Source organism: Microcaecilia unicolor, chromosome 6 (genome assembly GCF_901765095.1).
Source record: "Microcaecilia unicolor chromosome 6, aMicUni1.1, whole genome shotgun sequence".
In the NCBI taxonomy this organism is placed as follows: Eukaryota; Metazoa; Chordata; class Amphibia; order Gymnophiona; family Siphonopidae; genus Microcaecilia; species Microcaecilia unicolor.
The window spans coordinates 211,140,253-211,167,942 of NC_044036.1; the positions used below are offsets into that span (position 1 = coordinate 211,140,253).

General features: G+C 45.5%; 1 protein-coding gene across 1 annotated transcript in view; it reads left to right on the forward strand.

Moving 5' to 3' along the window:
• Window positions 1–27,690, forward strand: part of LOC115471985 (histone acetyltransferase KAT2A-like) — a 754,860-nt gene that overhangs the window by 276,600 nt on the left and 450,570 nt on the right. Inside the window, 1 exon segment of the mRNA XM_030205993.1 lies at window positions 8,717–8,823. Coding sequence (XP_030061853.1) covers window positions 8,717–8,823 — 107 coding nt within the window.

Below are 27,690 nucleotides of genomic sequence, written 5' to 3' on the forward strand. Positions count from 1 at the left end.
AGACCATTATTAAATGGACTTGGGGAAAATCCACTATTTCTGGGATAAGCAGTATAAAATGTTTTGTAGATTTTTGGGATCTTGCCAGGTATCTGTGACCTGGATTGGCCACTGTTGGAAACAGGATGCTGGGCTCGATGGACCTTTGGTCTTTCCCAGTATGGCAATACTTATATACTTATGTCACTGACCTATAGGTTAAGTTAAGCTGGCCCAGAGCTTACCTGGTGACATTGCATGTGCAGGGAAAAAAAAAAAGAAGAGCTAGCAACCCCCTTCCTCTTTCTATCTCAGTTCACCTTCCTCCATCTACCTTTAAAGGCAGTTTTCTTCTGCCAAACATAGTGTTTCACCTAACATTACCCACATCAGCCCTGGTGTCTTCCTTCTGCTGTGCCCCAGTCCCTCCTTTGACATAACTTAATGTTTCCACAGGGGCGCGGCAGAGGGAAGAAATGAGTTTATCTTGTTGAGCAGACTGGATGGACCATACAGGTCTTTATCTGCCGTCATTTACTATGTTACTATGTTATATTAGACAGGGGCTGATGCGGATAGCGTTAGGTGAAATGCTGTCACTATTCAAGATGGAGAGACTGCCTTTAAAGGTAAGCCGTCAGGGAGGATGGCCTGAGGGGAGGACATTCAAATGGGAGGGCACCAAATCAAATGTTGGCTTAGGGTACCAGAATCCTTTGAACTGGCCCTGGCAGCGGGTTAGTGAGTACAAGGGGGAGGGATGAGGTAAGTATATGAGTGAGATTGGAAGGAGGAGCCAGAGTCCATCCAATTTGAACAGTTCAAGTTTAAAAGTCTCCACCATTTTCCCTCACTCACTGCTCAGCTGCACTTATGGATGAAATGCACCCTACTTTAATGCAACTTAATGCAAACCTAATACACCACACACTCACACACCCTTCCAAGTTAATATCTATAAAATCTCACAGTCACATAACTCACCCGTCCAGTGAGATGCCTAGTTGCAATGCATCTGGTATACACTTTATTTAAAACGTTTATATCCCAAATTATCTTAGAATTCTAAGCAACTTACAACACTAACCCAATATTAACACAAAGCATAAAAATACTGCTCCTATCATGGGGGTCCTTCTACTAAGTGTAGTACTCCATGGAATAGGTATTACTAGGGTGATAGATTTCTCCAGAGCCCTGGAGGAAGGGAGGTCCTTGCCCGAGGGTTGGCGTGGTAGGGTGTTTCTGGGTGGGAGGAAGCCCAGCCCATGGGAAGTAGTTTGAAACAGAATACAGAGAAATAGTGCCCTGATACTGAAAAGTTACTGGGGGGTGGGAGGGGGAGGAGTTTGGAAGGCGATAAAGCTGAAGTTACGCCCTTTAGTGGGTCTTTGGTTTCCTGCAGGTCTTTGGGTTGCCTGATGGCCCCTGCCAAGAGACCAGGAGGAGAAAAGGTAAATCCTAAGGCGGAGTGAGATCACTGGATGTAAAGGAGGGTTGTGGCTCCTGAAAGCGACAGCCGGGATACTGTGTGTGCTACAGGTGGGCAGAGGAGAGACCCAGCTTGGGAGCAGGGGATTGGAGTGAGGGAGATCTTAGTCCCAGGACTAGGGTAGATCCAGAGGGGGGGGGGGGGTCACTTGCTGGAAGAGGGTCAGACCAGAGGAGGGTCTGACCCTGCGGAGACTGAATATGTGCTGAGAGAAAGAGAAGCAACCATTGAGATTAGCACTTCCTTACAGGATAGGCATGGATAGGTACAGTGGGGGAAATAAGTATTTGATCCCTTGCTGATTTTGTAAGTTTGCCCACTGACAAAGACATGAGCAGCCCATAATTGAAGGGTAGGTTATTGGTAACAGTGAGAGATAGCACATCACAAATTAAATCCGGAAAATCACATTGTGGAAAGTATATGAATTTATTTGCATTCTGCAGAGGGAAATAAGTATTTAATCCCTCTGGCAAACAAGACCTAATACTTGGTGGCAAAACCCTTGTTGGCAAGCACAGCGGTCAGACGTCTTCTGTAGTTGATGATGAGGCTTGCACACATGTCAGGAGGAATTTTGGTCCACTCCTCTTTGCAGATCATCTCTAAATCATTAAGAGTTCTGGGCTGTCGCTTGGCAACTCGCAGCTTCAGCTCCCTCCATAAGTTTTCAATGGGATTAAGGTCTGGTGACTGGCTAGGCCACTCCATGACCCTAATGTGCTTCTTCCTGAGCCACTCCTTTGTTGCCTTGGCTGTATGTTTTGGGTCATTGTCGTGCTGGAAGACCCAGCCACGACCCATTTTTAAGGCCCTGGCGGAGGGAAGGAGGTTGTCACTCAGAATTGTACGGTACATGGCCCCATCCATTCTCCCATTGATGCGGTGAAGTAGTCCTGTGCCCTTAGCAGAGAAACACCCCCAAAACATAACATTTCCACCTCCATGCTTGACAGTGGGGACGGTGTTCTTTGGGTCATAGGCAGCATTTCTCTTCCTCCAAACACGGCGAGTTGAGTTCATGCCAAAGAGCTCAATTTTTGTCTCATCTGACCACAGCACCTTCTCCCAATCACTCTCGGCATCATCCAGGTGTTCACTGGCAAACTTCAGACGGGCCATCACATGTGCCTTCCGGAGCAGGGGGACCTTGCGGGCACTGCAGGATTGCAATCCGTTATGTCGTAATGTGTTACCAATGGTTTTCGTGGTGACAGTGGTCCCAGCTGCCTTGAGATCATTGACAAGTTCCCCCCTTGTAGTTGTAGGCTGATTTCTAACCTTCCTCATGATCAAGGATACCCCACGAGGTGAGATTTTGCGTGGAGCCCCAGATCTTTGTCGATTGACAGTCATTTTGTACTTCTTCCATTTTCTTACTATGGCACCAACAGTTGTCTCCTTCTCGCCCAGCGTCTTACTGATGGTTTTGTAGCCCATTCCAGCCTTGTGCAGGTGTATGATCTTGTCCCTGACATCCTTAGACAGCTCCTTGCTCTTGGCCATTTTGTAGAGGTTAGAGTCTGACTGATTCACTGAGTCTGTGGACAGGTGTCTTTCATACAGGTGACCATTGCCGACAGCTGTCTGTCATGCAGGTAACGAGTTGATTTGGAGCATCTACCTGGTCTGTAGGGGCCAGATCTCTTACTGGTTGGTGGGGGATCAAATACTTATTTCCCTCTGCAGAATGCAAATAAATTCATATACTTTCCACAATGTGATTTTCCGGATTTAATTTGTGATGTGCTATCTCTCACTGTTACCAATAACCTACCCTTCAATTATGGGCTGCTCATGTCTTTGTCAGTGGGCAAACTTACAAAATCAGCAAGGGATCAAATACTTATTTCCCCCACTGTATACTGTATATATGTGCCCACAAAGTATACCTATAAATATATCTGAGAGGAGAAGTAGTATACGAGTTCCCCTGAGGAACACCAGAAGGATTAGATCTAAGTTGGAGTTTATATGCTGTTTGCGTTGTTTGATAAAGGTTTGAAGTACTGCCTGTTGCAGAGTTAGAAGAAATAAATGGTTTGAGTTTGCATAAGCTTTGACCACAGTGCATCCTTGTGCACGAGGGTGCAAGTGCCTCCCAAACCTCTGGATCGCTATTCCAGACCATAGACCCACTCTCAAGCTCAACTGCAGGTGATCTGGAACGGATGAGTGAGGTGAGAGTGGCCCTGAATATGAAACTGAACTGAACTAATCTGCTTTGTGGCTCGGGGCCAGAGCTAACGCAAGGGTGAGACGTGGTTACACAAAAATGGCGCCTAACAAGGAGCCTCTGGGAGACTGAAGTGAAGATCATCATTACCAGTAGATTACAAAATTTGGGGGGGGGGGGGGGTCTGTTACTAAGCCGCGGTAGTGTTTTTAGCTTGCGTTAGAAATCAGCTGCTGGTAAACTCTGAAACACCCATTATATTTCTATGGGCGTCTCGATGTTTACCACCAGTTGATTTCTACCGCAAGCTAAAAATGCTACTGCGGCTTAGTAAAAGACCCCCTTGGTGATTTATTATTGCGGCCGGAGAGAAAGGACTCTCCATGTGAATTACAAATACCTGAAAAGCTGATTTTTCAGACCTGGGATTTACATTTGTTATTTAAATCCGGGAGTAAGATTGTTGGTATCAACCCAGTACAAGTTTGAATTTTCCTGCCCAGTAAAAAGACTGTGCAAATGGATCCTAGAGAATCCCGCCAGAACTGTCAGTACCTAGGAAAGGGTGGGAAGGAAGTGCTGAGTCATCATGGAAGTGGTTCCCTCGCCAGCTGGGGAGGACAAGGCTAGAATACTTCAATAGAGCGCTGCAAAGAATTTTGGGAGCAGATTTCCATTGAACAGTTGGGATGTCTGATGTCACACACCCTCGAGAGCAGAGGGCACATGCATGGGTTGGATGCAGGCCCCCACCATAAAAAAGGAGAGGAGTACCTGCCTGGAGATTTGTAGAACGTGGTGGATGAGTTGGAGAGACAGCTAGAAAGGATGGCTCACCATCTACAAGTGATTGCTGAGTTGTGCGTGAAGGAGAGTACAGTGGTGGGGTGCATTGTTTGTCTGGATGCCCTTACCGGAGCGAGCCAGCGCTGGTCAAGTTATGCTGCCCAGCTTTCGGGACTGGGTTTTACCGGCAAGAGGGGAACAATGTGTCATCTGGCAGCATGAGCCCATTGCCATTTAAGAAGGGGGAGACATGACCCAGGAGGTGAAGAGCGAGGATTGGGCTAAGTCACCAGAAGGTTTGGTTGAAGGACCAGCTGTGGAGGACATCTCGGGGGAGAACCCTGGGGCAGAGCCAGAGGTGCCAATTAGTCCTGCAACTACCGGGGAGACCTCACTGGATATTCCATTTGAGGGGTTGCCAAGGCGATTCCTGAAGTAGAGGCCCCATCTACTTTGGAGCCGTCCAGAAAGGCTGGGGGAACATGGGTGAGGACGAACCAAGTGATAGTGCTTCCACCACGTCATCTTCCATATCTGAGAGCAGCCTCGAGCCCCTGGCAAGTTGGACCCCTGCCCAGGGATGAAGACAACATACTGTGGATGCGGAAATAGTCCTGGCCTGGGAGGGGAACCACTGTAATATCAAGGAGAGCTGCGCCAGTGCCCAAGTTACTGAGGGGTGGAGGTGGAGCCCCCGAATAAGCCTCCGGAGTTCCTGCATCCTCGTTGGAACTTCCTGATGTGGAAAGTACCAAAAGATCTGGAAACGGGACTGCCAATGCAAGCTTTGATGCTGGACTTCTTATGCTTAGCTACTGGAGAGCTGGATGCCAGCATACCAGTGAATCTGGACTCCGAATGGAACAGTCTGGCTATGTGAATTCAGGGGAGGGTGATGAGAGACAGGGATGGGGCTGACTTTGTGTGTGAGAGGAGGGAGCAGAAAAAGATTGCAGATAAGTGAACAAGCTGGCTTTGTGTAGGGGTGGGGGGAACAGGCTGGACATGTGCACATGTGGAACAAAGGAACGATTTTGTTTTACTGCTTTATGTAGTAAATCCTGCCATGGATCTTACACTCTTCTGTACACTTTAGTTTAAAGTGCATTTTCTGACACTTCACAGATATGTGAACAGTGCCCAATGACTAGCAAATTTGACAAATTTGTGAAATTTGGTTTAGTGTGCCACGAGGATCAGGTGAGATTGAAAGTGTGCCCCAAAATAAAATTAAAAAAAGGTTGAGAACCACTGATTTAGGGCATTGCCTTTTTGTAGATAGGGTCTTCGTTTTAGAAGTTGGTGCTGGCATGGTAGATTTGATCTAGGTTCTGAGTGACTTTTTTGTAGAGTTATGACTTCACAGTATGCGTGGAAATGAGAATGTTTTTGTTGATGTTAGCAAAATTACACTAAAATCAGAAATGTTTCTATATGGTAAGTTTTATGGGGAAATTTTCTATCTCTGCACCCATTGTTGGGGGAGGGCCAAGGTGGTTTTGTGGATGCAGAACTTGTTTGGCTTTATGGGATTGTGTCTCTTTGCTTCACCCATCAAGGTGGTGCTGTCACACAGCTGATAGCATGTTTTGGGAAGGGACACTGTGGGCTTCTGGGACTGATTTTCTGAAATTGTTTTGCTCTTAGATACAGAATAGGAAAAGAGTCTTAGGGCCCTGTTTACTAAGGCACTCTAGCGTTTTTAGCGCATGCTAAAAATTAACGTGCACTAACACTAGAGACAACCATATATTCCCATGGGTGTCTCTAATGTTAGCGCACTCTTAAAACAGTGCACCTACAGCATGGCTTAGTAAACAGGGTCCTTAGTTAATCATTTTCTAAAAGAGCGGTTGCTGTTCTGGCAGGGGATTCTCGTTCCTCCTTGCCCCCCCCCCCCCCCCCCCCCCCCCAGAATTCACTGTGAACAGTATTGGAGGGGTGTTGAAGAAGAACCGAGAGAGGTCTTGACTGCTGGCTCCTAAGTTTTAATAAAAATTTGTCAAGGCATGCTTTAGTATCCTTGGATATATGCCATCCAGCCCTATCACTTTTGCCACCTTTACTTTAGCTATCTCCTCACAAACATGGTCTTCTGAAAATCGTTCAGAGTCCACCACACCTCCATTCCTATACTGCTTTTGCACTTCCTCCTATCACTAAAATATCCAAGGCTTTTTTTGAGGGGGTACTTGGGGGTATTGAGTACCGGCACCTTTTCCATTGTCTGCTAAAATTGACCCATGGTCACCAAGTTTTAATGAAAGAGCTCAGGCTCTTCACAACAATTCTGCCTTGCCATAGATTCTGTGACTGGTTGCAGGGGGCCTGGCTATTGTGGGGTGGGTTCCTCTTTCTGTGATCTCTTGTACTTTATGAAGGCTAACATCTTTTTCCTACCTTTTCAGCTACTACTTATCAGGGGCGTAGCCAGACAACAGATTTTGAGTGGGCCTAGACAAGAAGTGGGTGGGCACCAAGTGTTCTCCCCTTCACCCACCACCAAAACAAAATCTCAGCTGGTGGGAAAACGCTTCTTTCCACCTTAGCAGTCTGCTGCAGGCATGCGCTGAAAACTGAGCATGCACAGATGCTGGTATTGTGGAGAATAGCGTTTTCATTACCATCAGGGGGAAGTCTTCAGCTAGTGGAGCTTGGGATCCCCACCTGCTACCACTAATACGTGTGCTACTGTTGGGTGGGCCTGATCCCTAATTGGGTGGGCCCAGGCCCACCTGTGGCTACACCACTGCTATTTATGGGAACCAAAGCAGACTTCTTTTCCACTTACTTTTATTTACTTTCTTTACAAAAAGGGTTGTTGCCCTTACAATAGCTTCTTTCAGTTTTGCCCACTGCTTTCCACTTTGTGACGTTTAGTAGATCTTGAATCACCACACGGCTACGTGGAGTGACAATAGGTGGAATAAGTCCATGTTAGTTACAGTGGGTGCTGACGGGAGATAAAAAAATGCTGTGATATTATGCGGAGTGTGATTTTAACTGAAGTGACATTAAACGGGTTTTACTGTATTTGGAGGGGTGCCTAGCAGTATCATTTGTGGCAACAACATGGATGAGCAGCACTGGATAATAGTCATTAGGCTTGATGAGCTTTGGCATGTTTTGGCACCTGGCAGACACTTCCCAGGACATCATGACTAATCTGTAGATGGATGCCTCTGTACCCCTCAGAAGGGAGTTCCCAACCACCACTACCATCTGCCTCCTAGTGGTCATTGTTCCTGCAACTTTGGTTATATAGATGTTAGTGCAGTAATGCCCACTATCTGCCCATGACACGCACTGGAAAAAAAAATTCTGCAGCGCACAGTTAGCATTTGTATGTTTTGAAGTTATTGCAGGATGCCTGACTGCATCCCACAGTACTCCACTTTTAGCTGTGTTAGAGAACAAAAATAAAAACAGCAACCATCTCCATCATCATTATTAGATTTTTATCCAAACTCTTGAGCACCTAGGCACCAGCAGGAATTTTTAGAAACCAGGTGGATACCCAGTGAAAGTTTTTGAGTTTTGCTAGCTGGCCAGATTTTTTTTTTTTTTGGTTAGACAACCTATGCAAATTTGCCTGGTTAATGGATCAAATGTTTACAGACATATTTTATGAATATTTATATTGGAAATACTGAATACCAGGTAAACCTGTTCATGCATCAGCCCTGCATAGGTTGGGAAGAAACAAGTCCTGCCTCGCCAGGTCTGCTTCTGTGAAGTGAGGTGGAGAAGTACAAATACAGAAGAGTCTGCCCATTTTCAAGCTTGGGCGCCCTCATAGAGGTTTTAGGTAATTGGGAATTTGAGAAATTCCATCCCAGCAAATATTTATTTATATGTAGAAGGAAAGTTTTATGCATTCCTGTAAGGTGGCTGTTTGATGACCTTTTAAAGTTCAAGTTTTGTAAGATAATTTTTGGGATCCTTCTGTCACAACTTTTTATTAAGAATCAAGGCATGCAAATTAATTTGTCAATGCTGTTATGCACATTTGGCCATGGTGCAGGGTGGGCAACCCTGGTCCTCGAAGGACACAACTCACTCAGATTTTCAAGATTTCCAGAATGAATATGCATGAGATTGATTTGCATGTAGTGCTTCTATGGTATACAGATAGATCTCATGCATATTCAATATGGAAATCTTGAAAACTCGACAGGGTTGTGGCCCTCGAGGATCTTGGATTCCCACCCCTGGTTTAGGGGCTAGAGTTGGTTACTCCATCCATGTGTTAATTGATATATGTCAACCCTCTGTTTACATAGGTTCCTTTCCATGTTGGAAGAAGAAATTTATGGTGAGAGCTCTCCAATCTGGGAACTGGATTTCAAAGTGCCTACCACTGAAAGCACACAGCTAGTGTCTAATCCAGGTATTGTACTTCATTGTAATGATATGTGAGGCATCGAAAAGCCAGTTACTAAATGCCATTTATCTAAGCCAATGTCGTTTTACATAGGTAAAAGAACTTTTTGAAAATTGCTCACCCTGTGTATGTGGGTAAAAGTAGATGTGTTCCGTAGTGTGCTTAATGTTATCCTTATGTTTTGGACCTAAGTGGGAATAAGCCAAGGAAAGCAACAGTATATGTAGTTATGCATTTTCAAAACTATGTGCATTATTTTGGCTAGAGAAAAGGTTCACAGAAAAGCAGATACAAATCTCTGTGGCAGTTTTTGAAGGAAAGGTATGCATACCCTTCATTTGAGAATTGGGTAAAACTACTCAGAAGCTTTGCATATTCCTAAACAGATTTGAAAATTGTCTGGTATAGTTGCTGAGAGGAGTTTGTAAGAAATGTTATATACACAGATTTATACTTTTTGTGATTTCCCTAAAATTTAACCTGAACAATTGTTTCAGAAATTAGAAAGAATTATGCAAAAGAGGTCTAAAAATGTCTGTCTGTATGGGGACAAAATTAAATGAAAATTAGAGTGGGATGAAACTTGGCCTTGGGGAAAACATAAAAAGATAGATCACGTTCAAAAATGGTATAGATCAGTCTGCTGATTCCAGAGAAAAAAGCCTCCTGCCCCCCCCCCCCCAAAGGTCCAGTGCATTTCTATAGGAGAAGTAGTTTCAGATTCTGCAACATAAATGATCATCGTTTAGTTATTTCAAATCCCAAACAAGCCCAGTTAGAATTCACTCGCCATTGCACTTTCTATTTCCAGGTATCTTTCTGCTGGAATACTCTCTACTTTCTATCTGCTCGGAATTTTTGAAGTACTTAGATGGGCAGAAAATCACTTATACAGTAATTACTCTGGACTCGTTTGCTAGGAATATGACAGTACCTCTTAGGTGGCACTAAGCTCGGCTGACAGGCTGCACCAATGAAAGGAATAATGCCACAATGGAAGTATATTTATTATATATATAAAAATAACAATATGGCAAAATGGAAAGCAAATTACAAAAATAGACTTTGCACTACAAAAATACTGATTACCAATATATATATATATATATACTAGTAAAAAAGGCCCATTTCTGTATGAAAGGAAACGGGCGCTAGCAAGGTTTTCCTCCCCCCCCCCCCCTCGCTCTCTCCCTCTGTCCCCTCCAAGTCCCACGGTCCCCTTTCCTCCCCTCCAAGTCCCACAGCTTCCTTCCTCCCTCTGTCACTCTCCTTCAGTCTGTCCTCCCTCCGAGTTCCAGTCCCCCCTCCCTCCCTCCCTCTGTCATTCTCCTTCGCTCTGTCCTCCCTCCGAGTTCCAGTCCCACCTCCCTCCCCCCATCCCCCAATGTGCACATCGCCCCCCTCTCCCCCTCTGTAACCGGGGTCCAGGCGGCAGCATTGAAGAGCGAGCAGGCTAAGCGACTCTGCTGCCTTCCCTTCTCTTCGCTCTGAGCTCTGACTGGTCCCACCCTCATTTCCTGTTTCAGCAAGGGCGGGACCAGAGTCAGAGCTCAAAGAAGGAAAGGCAGTAGACTCGCTGAGCCTGCTCGCTTTTCAATGCTTCCGCCGGGACCCCGGTAAGAGGAGAAGGAGGAGGGGGGTAGGGAGCCTCCTGCACGCAGGGACGCTGCTTCCGACAGTTTTGTTTTTCGCTTGTGTTTCAGCTGTTCCGGTGGTGGCAGGACCACAGGAACAGCTGAAACAGAAGTGGAAGAAAAGGCTGTCTGTAGCGGTGGCGTCCCTACGTGCAGGAGTTAAGAACTTTTAAGCAGGTGGCTGTTAATGGAGGGGAGGGCGAGAGAAGGGTGGAGTGGGAGTGGTCTGCTGGGAGCACATCAGAATGCAGCCAGTGACGTCAGTGTGATCTACTGCACCTAGCAGACCACCTCCAGCGGAAGCCACAGTCCCAGGCAGCTTCAGAACGTTGGAGGTGAGAATTATTATATAGGATACACCACTATAATATCCTAAGAAGATTACACACTTAGCAGCAAAGTTAGGCTAATCACAGATCCTGTTATAACCAAAGTTGCAGGGAAAAACCATAAACTCGCTAAACCAGAATTATAAGGAAAATTCTGCTTCTCTCACCCTTTGCAATCCGTATGTTCCAGACTTCCAGCAATGAATCAGATTCCCCCTTCTAGACTCCAGTAGAGTACCTACTACTACTACTTATCATTTCTAAAGCGCTACTAGACATACGCAGCGCTGTACACTTGAACATGAAGAGACAGTACCTGCAAGTCTATCCCCTGCTCAGGAATAAAGTCCAAGGTCTTTGCTCCGTGCACCAGTTACACAGTCTTTTGGGAATCAACAGAGCTGCAGCTGAACTAATCTTGTCAGCTTTTACTGGTGTTCAGGTCAAAAAGTCAGCCTCTAACTCCTCTGAGACAGAACCAGTAGGCGAGGAGGTCGACTGAGAAGGACGCACAGTGAGGAGCTCCGCTGAGAACCACCGAAATCGGTCGTCCCAACGCTCCCACTGCCTCATTGCCGTAACCCAACCTCGAAAGATCCCTAGGCAAGGAATCCCCAGGAACGGAATCACTCTTGAGCACTGTCCTGGCCGAGCCTGAGGACTTACTCACCGCCAATGCACTCCCCAGCAGGAACGGCCCAGGAACGAATCAGCGCGGAGAAGAAAAGATCCCAGCAGAGACCTCGGAAATCAGGAATCTAGCGGCACCATCGGGACAACCGCGCCAGCACCGAGCGGGTAAAGAATACATAGAACCCACAGCCCCCAAACGCAAACGTCCTGTTCGTGCAACGATAGGCCCGGACCGAGGGAACGACTCCTCCTGGTAAAGACGCCAAACCTCCAGCTCACCCGACCGGCTACAGCGCACACTGGCCCCTCATGCTGTCCAGGAGGACTAGGAAATGGATGGTCGGTGACGCGAATTCGACGACCTGAACTGATTTGAAAAAACCTGGCCGGGTGGATTGAGAGGCCTACCCTAGCGAAACCTTCCCAGGCCTAAAAATCCGGCGCCTCCAATATCAAGTGAGCCACGTGGACGCGACAAGCACGCCGTATAGAACCGAAGCAGGCCCTTCCAGTAAAAATTATGAGACCAACCCGTCTTAATTTACCTCGGACCTGATCGAGTGCTCCCTCGCCAACCAACATCACACATCTGAGACCGGACACCAACGGAACACTCTACAACCCAGACGCCGCCGAACAACTAAGAATCTTCGCTGCACAGCAACTGCGGCCAAAACCATAACTCACAACCTGGAGGAACATCTATGAGAATTAAGGGACAGTGCACGAAGACACCAGAGGAGGTAGACTCAGTCTTCTTGACCAGAATAACAGCACCACAACACACCAAAATGTGAGTAAACCACTTGTTTAGAAAAAAAAAAAAAAGATCCTCCCCAAAAGAACTGCTCCAACAGACTTGACGACAACATAGGAGATTGAAAACAAAGACTGGCAAAAGCCAAAGCCACTCAGGCCGGTCTAAGACCTCTAACGCCTGAACAGCTTTTGCTGTGATCTTTTGAACCTCTAATTCCCATGCTCTTTCTCATAATAACCTGCTGCATCGTAGCAAAAATTACTCTGATACTTGTATTGCATTCTGATACCTGTAATGTATTAACAGCTTTGCAACGAACTCTCTAACACTTGAACTCTCGAATTACTCTGTTACTTGTACTGTATTCTAATACTTGTATTGTATTATTAACAGCCTTTGCTGTGAACTTTGAACCTCTAATTCCCACACTGTATCTCACTGTATCTGCACTGTAACACCGAATTTTTTCTGATACCTGCATTGTATTACTAATTATAATTGTAATATTGAATTATCCTAAACTGTTATAATAACTTATACTGATCTCCTCCAACCAACGACCACTGTAAAGACACCCTATCATACTTCACCATACTGCACTGCTGACCGTAAAACTTCGTCAGCTAACACCGTCACACACCGCCAACCAACACTCTTAACCAGATTACTGTACTACGCTAATCAATACCAACATGAACATTAACAAGCTGCTTTTAACAATCTATTTTCTTCCCCTAATCTACTACGCCTGGACAACCCCCCACACAGATAATAATCTACCCACTGCACACAAAACCTTCAGACAACTCAACCATAGTACGACAGGACAAAAGAATAACAACCAATTAAAAGGAAAAACAACCATGCACAGAAATAACCAACAGAAAGGGAAGAAAGGAAACAACAAAACCAAATACCAAGAAAACAGACAATTAATAAAAATCAACACATCCCCATCCCAAACCGAACCCTACCAAGCTATCCAGCTAGGATATATAAACGCTAGATCAGCAGTTAACAAAACAACAACAATAGACTGGATCACAACAAACAAACTCGATCTCCTACTCATTACTGAAACCTGGATTCATGACCTTAAAGACCCCATAATTCTAGATCTATGCCCCCCAGGATACAAAATTATCCACTGGACAAGAAATGGAAAAAGAGGAGGAGGAATAGCCATAATCTACAGATCCCAGTTCACCATCACAACTATAGCCGAAACCATGCTGCCCCAACTCGAAATTGCCTCAGTTAGAATCAACCACCCAAACCTAATGGAACACTTTAACATAGTCCTGCTCTACAGACTGCCAGGTAATTGCCAAGACTGCCAAACACACTTTATGGACTTCATATCGAACATATGTGTCTCTACCTCAAACGTACTTATAGTAGGGGATATTAACCTACACCTTGAAGATCCTACCTCAACAAACGCCCAAGAATGTGAAGAATTCCTTCAACTATGGGATTTTCACAAGCCAACTACGCAACAAACCCACTCTAAAAGACATGCACTAGATATCATCACACATAAATTCGCCCCTGACTTAAATATGGCACTAAAGGATATAAAATGGACCCCCATACCGTGGTCCGACCATTATATAGCAAACTTCTCCCTTCTATGGCAAATGAAAGAATCAACCTACAAACAAGAACGAACTACCTACACTACGAGAGGAAAAATTGATCCGTTAACATTCTGGCAACAGTTCTATGATAATGGATGGTCTACAGAGGCAGATACAAACCAATTTCTCCAAGAATGGGACAATAGAAGCAGAAACAGAAACACACTAGACAACATAGCTCCACTTCAAACCAGAACCTCACACAGAAGGAACTCAATACCATGGTTCAACGAAGAACTGAAAAAACTAAAAACGCAAGTTAGAAGGCTAGAACGAGCATGGGAAAAAAAAGAAAGACGACTCCACATTCACTGACTGGAAGCAAATACAAAGAAAATATAAATACACCATAAGACAAACCAAAAGAATATATTATAAAACTAAAATTGGACCAGACTACAAGGACACACACAAACTCTTCCAACTAGTGAGCAAATTACTAGGTACTACACCAGTAACTTCAAACAGCACAGATAAACCAGCAGCAGACAATATCACAAAATACTTCAATGAGAAAATCACAAAACTACGTCTCCTGATACTTGTCAATACCATAAATTACGCAGAACTCCTTGACTGTCTAGACCCAAACCCAGGTGAATACGCAGCGGAGAGAACTTGGACCAACTTTGAGACGTTATCAGAGAACAACATCTCCCAAAAGCTCAAAAGGTTCGCCAAATTTCACTGCAAACTAGACATATGTCCTAACAACCTAATAAAGTCTGCCCCTCAACAATTCATTGCAGACCTTACGGAACACCTGAACTATATGCTACAAAATGGTCTCTTCCCTAAAGAGAAAGGAAATATTTTACTCACCCCTATACCCAAAGATGCAAAGAAAAGTGGAAGCGAACTAACCAACTACCGCCCAGTAGCATCTATCCCTCTGATAACCAAACTAACGGAAGGAATGGTGACCGATCAATTCACCAATTACTTAAATAAATTCTCCATACTGCACAACTCCCAATCAGGATTCCGATCTGACCACAGCACCGAAACAGTACTAGTTACTCTCACGACTAAATTTAAACAATTAATCGCAACTGGCTATAACATACTGCTTCTACAATTCGATATGTCCAGTGCTTTCGATATGGTTGATCATGGAATATTACTACACATCCTTGAATACTTCGGAATCAGAGGCAGCGTCCTCAAGTGGTTCAAAGGCTTCCTAACCACACGATCTTACGAAGTGATATCTAACTCGACCACCTCAGACACATGGACACCTGATTGTGGAGTCCCCCAAGGATCCCCCCTCTCGCCGAGTCTCTTCAACCTAATGATGACACGCTTGGCCAAATTATTATCCAATCAAAACCTCAATCCATACATATACGCAGATGATGTAACGATTTACATCCCGTTTAAACATGATTTAATGGAAATTACCGATGACATCAATCAAGGTTTCCATATCATGCACTCATGGGCGGATGCATTTCAGCTGAAACTCAACGCAGAAAAAACGCAATGCCTTATACTTACCTCCCAACATAACACGAGCAAATTAACCACCTTAAACACACCAAAACTATCCCTTCCCATATCGGACACCCTGAAAATTCTTGGAGTTACCATTGATCGACATCTTACACTTGATACTCATGTGAACAACACAACTAAAAAGATGTTCTATTCAATGTGGAAACTAAAAAGGATAAGACCTTTCTTCCCAAGGATCATCTTCCATAACCTGGTACAATCAATGGTGCTTAGTCACCTAGATTACTGCAATGCACTCTACGCTGGCTGTAAAGAGCAAATCATTAAGAGACTACAAACCGCCCAGAACACCGCAGCTAGACTCATATACGGAAAAACAAAATATGAAAGTGCTAAGCCCCTGAGGGAGAAACTACACTGGCTTCCACTCAAAGAACGTATCACGTTCAAGGTATGCTCTCTAGTTCATAAAATTATTCACGGAAATGCTCCTGCCTACATGTCAGATCTAGTAGACCTACCACCCAAGAACGCTAAAAGATCATCCCACACATTCCTTGATCTTCACTTCCCCAGTTGCAAGGGCCTAAAATACAAACTAGTGCATGCATCCAACTTTTCTTACCTGAGTACACAGTTATAGAACGCATTGCCGCGTAACTTAAAAACTATTTGTGAACTAATCAACTTTCGCAAATCCCTGAAGACCCACCTATTCAACAAGGCATACCAACAAGATCAGTAACTATAAATGTAAAACATCGCAACCTTACCTACTATCAGCAATGTTTTTTGCCCACATCTACTTGTTCGAATTTCGATAACATTATCTTCTATGGCATCTCCACCATACCTATTATCAGAACTGTTTTTTACTTATATCTACTTGTTTAAATTTCGATTATGCAGTTCTTTTATGTAACACTAACTGTTATCTCTCATTCTACTATCTACTATTAACGACACATTGTAAGCCACATTGAGCCTGCAAAGAGGTGGGAAAATGTGGGATACAAATGCAATAAATAAATAAATAAACCATACACCAGGCAAATCTTCTTCTTCTCCTTTCTCCTGCCTTCATTCCTTTTGATTTCTCTCTCATCCCTTATCCTTGGCCCTGCTCTCGGTCAGGTTACACATGGATATATCACCAACCGGGTATCTCTGTCCAGCAGATAACCCACGGTCATGACAAAAAGGGCTTGTGAGTGTCCACCTAAAATAACTTATCAGTCATGAGTCTGATTGTAGCAAGCTCCCCTCCATTGCTCACAGTTGTTACTGGAGACACTGTTCCTGAGAAATTCACTTCTCTGCATGCTCCCAGGAGCCAAGATGGACGGCCAGTGCACATAGACATGTCCTTGATGAAGTCAGCAGCACAGCTGTGCCAAAAATTAGTTTTCCTTAGTAGAAAGCTAGTTTCTATTGTATTCAGGCCACAGATTGTAGAATCCATAGTAGCTCTTCAAAAGATGGTTCAGGCTTGAACAGGCCTCTGACCAGCAAAGGTGAGATATTAGGAAAATACCCCTGCAGCTCCCCCCCTACCCCCGGAAGTGGAATTAACTACAAGGGAATCCATTCCATCTCCAAACTAACTAACAATACAACTAGACAGGTTAGAACCAGCACTCATGGTCAAGACTATAGAGGTGCATCAAAATATGAATATAACAGCAAACTCCAAATTAACACTCTGAATAATTGAAAACTAGAAGCATATACTTCATATAGCAATGTTCAAAAGTAATTTCAAAAATGCTAATACAGCAGATGAATGAATACTAGAACAAATAATATTGTGTTAGTAAATTGTCTTAACACATGAAACTATAGCCAAAATCAAATCATATGGTACTACTTAATGCATGGCATAAGCATCAGCAAATTAGTACATGACATAGTACTGAAAACAGAGACAGCAGGAGTGGATGAGTGGTCTAGTGGTTAGAGCACTGGTCTTGCAATCCAGAGGTGGCTGGTTCAAAACCCACTACTGCTCCTTGTGATCTTGGGCAAGTCACTTAACCCTCCATTGCCTCAGGTACAAACTTAGATTGTGAGCCCTCCTGGGACAGAGAAATATCCAGAGTACCTGAATGTAACTCACCTTGAGCTACTACTGAAAAAGGTGTGAGCAAAATCTAAATAAATAAATAAAATAAATAAACAGAGACAGCAGGAGGTCACGTGATGGTCTGAGAAAGGAAGTCGCGTCTTTCTTCTCTCTGGGGTTCCCCTTCCTTTATCCCCAGAAAAACGAGTGAAACCCGAACGGAACCATTCCGAAATTGAAGGCTTAACTACTGTTCATCGATGGATCCTTTTGTTACAAAAGAGACTCGGGCATCCGCGCTGAAATCCGGGAAAAAAAGCGCCGATTAACAGCGTGGAACAGGGGAAGCCAAAATGGCGCCTGACCCGACAGCGGACTCCCCTCCGAGATTCCACCCGCTACAGGTGCAGCAAATTACAGAAGCCGTGAAAGCGGCATTACAGCCTGAGCTAACAAAACTTTCTGCACAGATGGCGGGTGTGGAGTCGCTGCTAGGAGAAACAACTAGAAGAACGGGGGAACTCGAAGTGCGTGTGTCTGAGTTGGAGGACTCGAGCAGGGACAGAGAATCCGCGGTACAAGACCTGCAGACAATGCTGCGAATGCAAACAAAACACTTGGATGACTTAGAAAATAGATCTCGGAGGTCTAACCTCCGCTTGATTGGGATTCCGGAGTCGGTGTCTGATCGTGCCCTACCTACCCAGCTGGAGAATTGGTTGAAATCAGAGTTCGCGCTTTCGGACAGCGTTGGCCCGCTGTGCCTGGAGAGAGCGCATCGCCTGGGTAGGAAGATTGTAGGAGGCAACCGGCCAAGAGTGGTTATAATTAAAATACATAACTTCCTGCATAAGGAGGAAATCTTGAGAGGGGCCCGCTCCAAATGGGATTCATTGTCATTCGACGGAGCAGCTGTAAAAATTTTTCAAGATTATTCTGCGGCCCTGCAAGAGCGCAGGAAGGCGTTTGGGCCAGTGTGCCGCCATCTGGCATCGAAAAATCAAAGATTCATGTTACTATATCCGGCCCAGCTTGAAGTGCTGGAAGCAGGAGGCTGGAAAATGTACCACTCGCCAGAAGAGGCTCAGGGCCTATTAAGGGAGAATTCTCCCTCTCCTCCGGGACAAAATGGCTGATGGAAATCACAGAAGGAGGGCCGAGGTGGAGCCCGAGGATAGGTAACAGTTGCACATTGACAGTTGGTAAATGGTGCACCCAGTTGGCATATGTTATGTTATATTGCCATTGAAACCAGTTTGTTTGGGGACTGTTATGTATTATGCACAAATTGTATTTGAATGTAAGGGTAAAAAGGAATGGATGTTACAGGTGCGAGTGATGGGGCGGGGAAGGGGACCCCTGCCATCAATAGACCAGCACTCTTCTGGTAGATGTTGCGAAAGAAGAGGGCATGGGTAGATGGGAGGGGGGGAATTAAGGGAGGGCGGGGGGAGGGCAAGGGTGGGAGGAAGAGGGGGGAGGGAGGGATTAAAAAACATCAGTGGGTTAAGAGTCAGGGAGTAGGCATAGGGCCACAGGTTAAGATAGAGGGAGACTCAGGTGGAGCTGGGCGCCTGGGCTACCCGTACGTTATTAGATATTTTACTTATGGAACGTACTATATTGATGACCAAAGGGTGCCCGGACTAGATTTATAACTTGGAATGTAGGGGGCATAACATCTCCAATTAAGAGGACAAAGATCTTGCAGGCTTTAAAGAGACACAGGGCTGATGTGGCCTGCATACAGGAAACGAGATTATCACAGGAGGAACTGAAGAAATTGAAACGTGCTTGGGTAGGAGAGGTATACGGGGCAGAGGCTGAAAACAGGAGAAGTGGGGTGGCAATTTTAATACGAAGGGGGGCAGTGGCTAAGGCGCACTTGGTGGGTAGTGACCCTGCGGGGAGGTATGTGGTGGTACGTCTTTGGCTCCATCATGTTGAATATTTGGTAGTAGCGCTATACGCCCCCAACCAGCATGGTAGACCTTTTTATGACCACCTGCTCCAGTTGTGTCTTCCACATAGATCATTACCTTTACTTGTAATGGGTGATTTTAATCTAGTAGCCGATCCCACTTTAGATAGCTCCTCCTCTGGGAGGGCTACCCGGAGGGGCCCAGAATCACGAATTTTAGCTCAATTCATGCAGGCTCTTGAAGTGGTGGATTCTTGGCGTGTTTTACACCCAGGGGAGCGGGATTATACCCACCTTTCGAGGGCTCACGGGACTCTCTCCCGATTGGATTATATTTTGGTAGACCGAAGGGTATTCCCGCATGTGAGTGCAGTAGAGATTGGCCCGGAAGAAATATCGGATCATTCTATGGTCTGGCTGGACTTAGAAGACCGAGATCCAGGGGTGGGGGGAAGAGGGTGGAGGTTTCCCACATACCTGGCTACTGACCCTGCGTTTAAACAGTATTTGTTAAAGAGCTGGGGGGAATACGTACGATTTAATGGGAGACACAAGGATGACCCTACACTGTTCTGGCAGGCAGCGAAAGCGGTTATACGGGGCGCAGTGATTGCATTTACGGTGAAGCGGGAACGTAGAATTACAGGGGCGATCTTTAATTTGGAACGTAATTTGGGGAAAGCTAAGCGTAGGTTCGCCGCGGCCCCAACAAATTACAACCGGGAACAGATGAAAATAGCCCAAATAGCTTTAAACTCCCTATTACATGAAAGAGCCTCCAGAGCTTTAGTGACCAGAAAATTTCGTTTCCAGAGATACGGGAATAAGGCCGGAGCAATGTTAGCAAGGGTGGTTAAGTCCTGGGATGGGCCTAGAGTGGTAGTGGCGGTAGAGGATCAGGCTGGCCACATTCAAAATGGGAGGGAAGGAGTGCAACAGGTGTTCTATAAATTCTATAGGGATCTATATAAAAAGCTCCCCTCCCCATCCTTAGTAACTATTACAGATTATTTGAGAGAAGCCGGCATGCCAGCGCTGACGGCATTGGAAGTGGAGGAACTAAACGGCCCTATTACAGGAAAGGAACTGCAGGGAATTATTCGGACTCTCCCTTCAAATTCAGCTCCAGGCCCGGACGGGTTCACTAGCGAATTCTATAAGATTTTGAGTCCGCACCTGGTGGGCCCCTTACATTCATACTTTGAAGAGGTAGTAGCTCAGGGGCAATTCCCAGCTTATGCTAACGAAGCCCTAATAACATTATTGCTTAAGCCAGGGAAATCCGAAAATCAAGCGGGCTCATACAGACCGATCTCATTAATTAATATAGATGTAAAAATTCTCGCAAAGCTGCTGGCTAATAGATTGCAGGAGTGCCTACCTGGGCTCATTGGCCAGGAGCAAGTGGGATTTGTCCGTGATAGACACTCAGGAACCAATGTGCGGCGATTGTTATTGGCCCTGGCTCAGACTCAGCATGCGGGCTGCGAAACAATGTTGGTCAGCCTGGACGCTGAAAAAGCGTTCGATAAGGTGGGATGGGACTATATGTTTGAGGTACTACAGTTCGTGGGTGTGAGAGGCTGGGCCTTAGGGGCCATTAGATCACTGTATTCTAACCCCAAAGCAGCTGTGCTGATTAATGGAGGGAGAACTAAACAAATAACTATAGAGAGAGGGACTAGACAAGGATGTCCCCTGTCCCCACTACTTTTTGTACTTGCTATAGAGCCATTGATTAGAAGCATCCAGCGGGGGGAAGGGGTGGCAGGGGTGTCAGTGGGAGGAGCTCGGGTAAAGACATTTGCCTTTGCAGATGACTTGTTGATCATTTCTACAGATCCAAGGGTAGCCCTACCAGCCCTCTTGAAGGAGATAGAAAGTTTTAGTGACATATCAGGATTTCAAATTAATCGGGAAAAGTCTCAAATGATGAGGCTGCACGATCATGGAGATGGCCCTTTCCCCAAGGATTTTTCACTGCAGAAGGCGGGGTCAGAGATGAAGTATTTGGGAATATTAATTCCTCGGACATTAAGCTGTCTATATGAGGTGAACATTCGAAAGCTAATGAGGGATACAGCTAGAAAACTGGAGCAGTGGCGGGGTCTGCCAATTTCCCTTTTGGGGCGAGTCGCGCTTTATAATATGATGGTTATCCCATGCTGGTCATATATGTTTCAAACGCTACCACTACACTTTACTAATAAGGATGAAAGGCGATTGAATAGTTTGTTAAGGAAATTTCTGTGGCGGGGAAAGAAACCTAGATTCCCATTAGACAAAATGTATGTTCCCAAAGAGTATGGAGGGCTGGGCTTGCAAAGTGTGCGACACCTGGCGGTTGCAAGTGCTATGAGACATGTAACGGACTGGTTCCGTAACACTGTGGATTTTTCAGCAACAGCCATGGAATTGAATTTATTTGAACCAATTCATTTCAGTAGCTGCCTCCATGGGAGTGGGGGGGCTTCCCCGCTTTTGACCATTTCCAACATCCTGCCCCAGGCGCAGAAGGCATGGCACTGGATATGCAGATTGCACCACTTCTCACCAAAGGTTACTCCATTGCTGCCAATGTGCGGGAACCCGGAATTTCCCCCAGGAATGATGTATAACATCTTTAAACAATGGAAAGAGCGAGACATTACTTACTTGCAACAGATTTTAACCAAAGAGGGGAAACTACAATCATTCCAGGAATTACAAAAAAGAGGCCTATTTCACCCTAAAGACTATTTCCATTACTGGCAGTTACTACATTATACAAGGAGCCTACCATGGGAGTTGCTGGCGGAAGATGTACAAGAGGAATTGTCAGGGGCATTTACCTTAGGATCACAACTAAAAGTCCCATTGAGATTCCATCTCAGACATATCAGAGATACAATTACAGAACCGGATTTCGGCAAATACGCAGAGGCTTGGAGCAGAGACTTATCGGTAGAGGTGTCACCGGGCTTACTCAAAGAACATGTGTTATCACTGCATGGAGTGTCTTCCCTGGCGGATCATTGGGAGCTACAGTATCGATTTGCTTTCCGGATGCACATGCCACCCAGACGAGCATTCTATGCAGGGGCCTCTCCAGATGGGAGGTGCCCCAAGTGCTATGCTGAAGGGGCGACATTAGGTCATATGTTTTGGGCCTGTCCAAAAATTCAGAACTTTTGGACGACTCTGCTTGCAGGGGTCTCGGCTCTGTGGAGAACTCGGTGGTCTGGCTCGCCGCTCTTGCTGTTTGGGAAGCCTTGCTTAAGTAACCCAAGGTCGAAAGGCCTCACTAGCTTTGTTGGACGAGTTATTTTGATCGCCAAAAAGTCCATTCTTGCAGTGTGGTTATCGTCGGAAGGCCCATCTCTTCAAAGTTGGCGAATGCGGATGATACAATGTCTGCGAACTGAACGTATGATGATAAAAGAAGGTGACATGAATGAGTTTGAAAAATTTTGTCTGCGCTGGGGCCCGTTTTTGGACTCTTTGCCCCCTAGAGCGAAAAGCTCCCTTTTGAACATTTGACTGATAGAATAACTCTGACTGTTGTCCTATTGACTTACACCTAGTGTTTTGGCGGGGAAGGGGAGAGTAGAGGGGTGGGAATAAGGGATAAAGTGTAGACCTTGGGGGGGGATCTCGGGGGGCCATCAGAGTACAGGCTCTTCGAGCTACTCTCTTGGTAGATGTTGAGTGTTATAACAGAAGAAGGGGATGGGAGATAATGAAGGGGGGAAAATAACTGATGACAATGACTTTAAGAACTAATGTGGTATAACTTGCATGCTTATTGTGCTTAGTATTCAAATGTTTCTTATCTTGCTATAAGTGAATCTTTTACTGTGGATGTTCATCAATAAAAATTATTGAAATATAAACAGAGACAGCAGAAATCATGCAATCTCAGAGTCAATGGTGATGGACCGTCACGAATGATGCAGCGTAGATAAACTTCCCACACAAAAAAGATAGCAAACAGGAACAAGATGGTCTACAAGATGGTGATGATAGAGAGAGTCTTAAAACATAAGGACTGGACACAATTCAGGAATAATGTCAATAAGATGTCCATGAAACACATCCAGTACGTCAGTTTCAGGAACAACTGGATCTGTGTCAAGGTAAAATAGAGAAATCTCCCCAACATGAACGTCAAAATTCTTGGGAAAAGGAATCCGAGAGTCAGAGCTAGACCATGGAAAAACATAAGGGATCAAGGGAAACAAATGTTCAGAAACACAAGTGGACTGAGTATGCCGAAAGTGAGGAACATCTTGAAAACAACACCAGGTATGAGAACAGGGTCAGTCAATTTGGGAACTGTTCCAATGAACATGGAAACCAAGAATAGAATCTGCAACATTCGTTTCTCTAGCTGAAAAACAAAAGAAGAAGAAGCTATTCTGCTTCATGGTTAGTTTGGGCTATGCCAACAATTCGTACATCTGGGACAAAGTGACTGGAAAGACACGGTCTCAAGATTGATGTGGACCCATGTAAGGGAATCTTCACCTTGAGAATTTTTCATTAGGCAAATTTGGTAAGCCACAGGTGAAGCCTACAAGGGAATGGACCATGCCAACAGGGCACAATTTTCATTTCTTTAGCCTTGTTTCTGGGCAAAATTGAAATAGAATACCTTGTCATCAATTTGGTATTCCTTGGAGGTAGTCCCTTGATCATAGTAGGCTTTTCTACCTCTAGCGCTACTGTCCAAATTATTTTGGGCAAAGGCAAATGCACTCTGCAAATGTTGGCGTCAATGGTGACGTATTCATGGGAGGTAGTAGCACTGGATAAGTTCAAATCATTAGTCCTGTACAACAAATGAATAAGTAACAACACTTCTGTGGAACAATTGAGAAGTGGCAGAAATGGCCATGAGGTCCAACATTAACTTCATACTCGATCCTTGTCAGAAGGTACCAATACTTCATCAGGATGGTAATGATGGTATGGTTGGCAATGATGGTAACATGCAGGTCAATAAACCTACAATCATAGGAGATCCTTGTACTGGTATAACAAACAACTCAGTCAAATGTGCCTTCTTTTCTTCATCAGTAATACAAGCATCAGCCTGTTCAAACTGAACTTTTACCATGGCAGCAAACTCAGAGAATGGCTGGTTGAATGGAATCTCCACTTGCTCTTCAGTGCTCTTCTGAAGAGTTGAAGTTGCAATGGAATGGACCATACTAGGAGTCTGGATTAAAGACAACCTTCTAGATAAAATCATAAAGTCCTCCTGAAGAGACATTTGTATCATATGGCCTGACTAACTCAAAAGAGCTAAGGCCTCTGGGAAAGATAAAATCACAGTCAGGTGTCTCCCCCCCCCCCCCCCCCCCCCCGGCAGAAGTCCTAAGAGGAAGGCAGTCTGTCACTGATAGACAAACTCACCCCTACTGCAGGTAAGGACTCTCCCACCGGAAATCCAAAAGGTTCTCCCAAAGAAAAAAACAACTTCAGGCTGAGGATTGGTGACCAACAAGTGAAAAGAGGATGTAGTCATCTCCAGGCATAGCAGAGCATCAAGAGACAGGCTCAAGTCCCAGAAGTGTGCATGAGGAGTGAAGAACACCATCTTGTCTAGGAGTCTGGCCATGTTTCAGGCAGAGCTTGAGAGAAATGTCTTCCACCTTCCCCAGCATCCAAACATCTTCAGTGCACATCACCTCACAGATCTGAGGTTTGATCAGTTCAGACTTCAGGCTGGCACCCGCCTTCTGGGATTCCAAAGGGGAACCTTGTATACCCTCCCAAAGGACGTGACTCACCAAATCCACATATACTCCCTGTCTGAGAAGGCAATCCAAACCCAAACATGAGGTCCATTGCAAGCCTCGGACAATAGAGAAGTGGTAGTCGAAAGTTGTTATACCCACGGTTAAGGGTAAGCTGCAGATCCCCATGAGAGGCGTGGCACCTTGCCAAGGTACCTGCACAAAAGTGGAAGGACACTTCACAGATGGAATCTGCACAAACTTCACAAGACGTCAGTAAAGTGGTTCACCAATCCAGGAGATGTCACTGAGTAACAGCAGATAGGCTTAGAGAGGCTGAGTTTCATCCAAATGGACTGTGACTATCAAATCATCTCTCTCTGTGTGAAGGTTGGCAATCTACTACTACTACTTAACATTTCTAAAGCGCTACTAGGGTTACGCAGCGCTGTACAATTTAACATAAAAGGACAGTCCCCGCTCAAAGAGCTTACAATCTGAAGGACAAGTGAATAGTCAGTTCGATAGGGGCAGTCAAATTGGGGCAGTCTGGATATCCTGAAGGTAAGAGTTAGATGCCGAAGGCAGCATTGAAGAGGTGGGCTTTAAGCAAAGACTTGAAGATGGGCAGGGAGGGGGCTTGACGTAAGGGCTCAGGAAGGTTGTTCCAGGCATAGGGTGAGGCGAGGCAGAATGGGCGGAGCCTGGAGTTGGCAGTGGTGGAGAAGGGTACTGAGAGGAGGGATTTGTCCTGTGAACGGAGGTTTCGGGTGGGAACATAAGGGGAGATGAGGGTAGAGAGGGGTAGTGAGGGGCAGCAGACTGAGTACATTTGTAGGTAAGAAGGAGAAGCTTGAATTGAATGCGGTATCGGATTGGAAGCCAGTGAAGTGACCTGAGAAGAGGGTGATATGAGTATATTGGTTCTGGCGGAATATAAGATGTGCAGCAGAGTTCTGAACAGATTGAAGGGGGGATAGATGGCTAAGTGGGAGTCCGGTGAGGAGTAAGTTGCAGTAGTCAAGGCGAGGGGTAATGAGAGCGTGGACGAGAGTTCGGGTGGTGTGTTCAGAGAGGAAAGGGCGAATTTTGCTGATGTTGAAGAGGAAGAAGCGACAGGTCTTGGCTATCTGCTGGATGTGTGCCGAGAAGGAGAGGGAGGAGTCGAAAATGACTCCGAGGCGGGCAGATGAGACGTGGAGGATGAGGGTGTTATCAACTGAGATAGAAAGTGGAGGAAGAGGTGAAGTGGGTTTTGGTGGAAAGACGATGAGCTCAGTCTTGGACATGTTCAGTTTCAGGTGGTGGTTGGACATCCATGTAGCAATGTCGGTTAAGCAGGCTGATACCTTTGCCTGGGTCTCGGCGGTGATGTCTGGTGTGGAGAGATACAGCTGGGTTTCGTCCGCATAGAGATGATACTGGAAGCCATGAGATGGGATGAGGGAGCCCAGGGAAGAGGTGTAGATTGAGAAGAGAAGGGGTCCAAGGACAGATCCCTGGGGAACACCAACAGATAGCGGGATGGGGGTGGAGGAAGATCCATGAGAGTGAACTCTGAAGGTGCGGTAGGAGAGATAGGAGGAGAACCAGGAGAGGACAGAGCCCTGGAAACCCGAATGAGGATAGTGTGGCAAGGAGTAAATCATGATTGACAGTGTCAAAAGCGGCGGATAGATCGAGGAGGATGAGGATGGAGTAGTGGCCTCTGGATTTGGCAAGGAAAAGGTCATTACAGACTTTAGAGAGTGCTATTTCTGTCGAGTGTCAGGATGTGTGTCATGTCAGGATGTGACATGTCGGGACTGAAAAGAGCAGATGAGGGCAACTGAGGTATGTCCTTTTCAGCATTCGGCAGATCACATGCAGCAGGCAAGTCTGTCAGAACAATCTCCCAATTGTCAGCCTTAAGAGCATTTTCAGCCATCAGATTATTCTTGACTCTGATTACTTCCATATGCTCCTCCCCACCACCCCAGACGGAGCTGTCTGCACTCAGAGCTCCAAAAAATTGTGGGTCTGCTGAACGCTGAAAATGTATTCAAATGGAAGTATCCTTAAGCTCTATGGAGCTAGAACCTCCAACTCTGCACAAACATTTAACTCTCCCATAAGGAATTGGCCAGTTAACTTGTGACCAGACCACTTCCTGGCCATAATCCAAACTAGGCCATAGCCAAGTGATCATTTCCAATTAAAAAGTCTTCACGTGAACTTGTGGTGATGATGACAGGGTGTGTGACAGTCCTTGTTTCAATCTGTAAAGAAATCCAAACCTGATCCACTGTTCCAGTGCTCTTATTGCCAAAAGCCGTAAGTGACATATCACCAGGTATATCCTGGTCCCCACCCTGGAAAGCCTCAAACTTCAGACACCTGCCCTGGGTAGCGAAAGTCATCCCAGAGGCTGTATCAAGCAGACTCTGATGTGGGAACACATGTCGGAGCAACAAATGCAATACATACCTGGGGCCCCTAGGCATAAGGTTACCTAGCAAATACTTGTGTTCCCTGATGGAGTCAATTGAGGAGTCCAATGAAGGAAGCCACTTCTGGTCTGTAGACAGGGTCCCTGCGAATGCAGCAAGAATTGTCTGAATGGCAGCAGATGTAGTACTTACTTGCACAGTAGAGACACCAGCCTGTGAAAACAAAGGAAGAGCAGTCAGTTAGTCCATGTCCTTCTCTGAAGAGGACAGAGTGACCACCTCTACAG